The sequence below is a fragment of the Oratosquilla oratoria genome, unplaced genomic scaffold, assembly GCF_046742065.1.
Source record: "Oratosquilla oratoria isolate Oo_2021 unplaced genomic scaffold, ASM4674206v1 SCAFFOLD76, whole genome shotgun sequence".
Taxonomy (NCBI): domain Eukaryota; kingdom Metazoa; phylum Arthropoda; class Malacostraca; order Stomatopoda; family Squillidae; genus Oratosquilla; species Oratosquilla oratoria.
In genome coordinates, this window is record NW_027467740.1 from 630,324 (window position 1) to 632,500 (window position 2,177).

The window sequence follows — 2,177 nt, forward strand, 5'->3', positions numbered from 1 at the left end:
ATGGCCCTAGGCATCCTCAGCGATTCCCCTAATGTACATCTCCTTATCCATTCTCATGGGAGCTTTAGTTCCCCGTTTCTGAGTTTTATATTGGTCCCCAGCCATTCTGGCAGCAAGGCCCAACTCTTTACTCTTCAGTATCTTCCGCGACGCACAATAGTCAGATTCATTGATTTTGTGAGCAAAAATAAAAAAAAATCAGTGTGACAATTTTGATCAAAAGCTGCTTGTTTATTGTTGGAAAGTATATATATATTATCAATATACATGAAAAACTTAGTTATATTATTAGATTAGGGTGAAAAATTAATAATACAAAATACTGCATTTTAATCAACTTGCTCTCACAAATGTCATGCTGTCTTCAGGCGCCCAATAATGAGACAGGAACAAATATGCACGACTAAAGAGTACATATAATAACCTGGGAAAGACTTATGTATATGCTATACATCATTATTATATATTTCAAAATATTAAAAAATTTCATATATTCAATACTTTTCAAGCATTTTAACACAAAATAACAGTTAGATTATATATTTACCTGTCTAATAAAGCATAAAATGGGTGCTTCTTCTCGCAATATCTTAAGAAAGCGATATTTAAATGACAACTGTCTCACTCCTGCACGCATGTCCTTTTAAAAATACTAACTATGATTGATGGGAAAGTTTGTCAAGCACTAACGAACACACCACCAACATAATCATGCTATATCTACACACCAAGGACAAATCCATCAGCCATAATCAACTTGAAGGAAATGCGAGAAAAATATGTGGGCGAAAATGGGTTATTACAATCCTTAGATTTCTGATCAACTATTTGGACAATCCAACTACTGTGCGACGCCACACCACTACTCGACCTTGGGCGCTCTCCAACGCACTCCTCGTCAGCTTTCAGAGTTTCGCGTCTGAAAGTGTCCCATAGTTCTTCAGGGTCCTCTAGAGAGCCAAGTGCATCAAACCGATTACAGATTGATATCGCATACTCCAGGGCACACGCGCCATCCCTCAGTTTCTTTAGTTGGAATCCAAGTGGATTACATCTCGATATTCTCCTGGATTTGATACGTATTATAAGTGTTGCGACCACAACTCTATGATCGGTCCCAAAGGATTCAGCACTTCGATAAACACTGAAGTTCTGTATAATCTTCCAATAAGCGCTGACAAGTGTGTGATCGATCTCCTTCGCCAATCCTCTGGCATTACTATACCATGCCCATCGGTATGGATCTCGCCTCTGGAACCAAGAACCACCAATCCTCAGCCTTCTAGACTTTGTAAAGTTCGGAAGGAGAGAACTGTTGATATTACTGGTTCTAGAACCATGGGGACCAATATATCATAGCCAGTTCTACCGGTGCCAGTAACCGCACTGAAGTCCCCCAAAACGATAAGTGTGTCTTATTTGATATTATCTATTTTCTATTTATTTATCTATTAATGTATTTAATCTTTTTACGTTTTTATGATCCGTATATTTACTTTTTATTGTATTAATACATTTATCAGTCGACATAGTACATGTTCTACCTGTAGCTCAAGAATTTCTGACTTTTATGTCTTGAATTGTGCCAACATTGACTGTAATTAGTTCTTTGGCCATTTTTCTTATCTTAATTTTGGTTTTGATGGCGATAGTAACGGTGCCGGCCGCTTCGGCCCTCTTCGCGAGTGCCTAGGGCGTTGTACTATTAGTAGTAGTTGTTCGGGTTGTTCGAGGGACCTGTCTCCTATTGGCATCGTGGTTTGGGTGGTACTGGCGATGAGCATTGTTTTGATTGTAGTTTATTGTGGACTCACAAATACTCTGAATGTCGGGGTTGGAAGTTCAGGACATCCCGTATGGGTAAGGGGTCACCGTGAGTTCGACAGTTCCGCCTACGAGGTGGTGGTGGTGGTGGTGGTGGTGGTGGTGGTGGTGGTGGTGGTGGTGGTGGTGGTGGTGGTGGTGGTGGTGGTGGTGGTGGTGGTGGTGGTGGTGGTGGTGGTGGTGGTGGTGGTGGTGGTGGTGGTGGTGGTGGTGGTGGTGGTCTGCGACAGAAAAACAGCAGGGGAATACGGGGGAGGCTGCGTGGGCGGGGGCTGATTGTTATTGGGTGTTTTACAGGTGGCTCGTGGGAGCGAGGTGGTGGGGGAGTGGGTGGTGGAGGGGTGGTTGTTTCT

General features: G+C 42.4%; 1 protein-coding gene across 1 annotated transcript in view; it reads right to left on the reverse strand.

Annotated features, from left to right (window-relative positions):
- Positions 1-720: 720 nt before the first annotated feature.
- The window catches only part of LOC143023986 (uncharacterized), a 1,708-nt gene continuing 251 nt past the window's right edge, over positions 721-2,177 (reverse strand). Inside the window, exon 2 of the mRNA XM_076182669.1 lies at positions 721-1,330. Coding sequence (XP_076038784.1) covers positions 721-1,330 — 610 coding nt within the window. The remainder of the gene's footprint in view (positions 1,331-2,177) is intronic.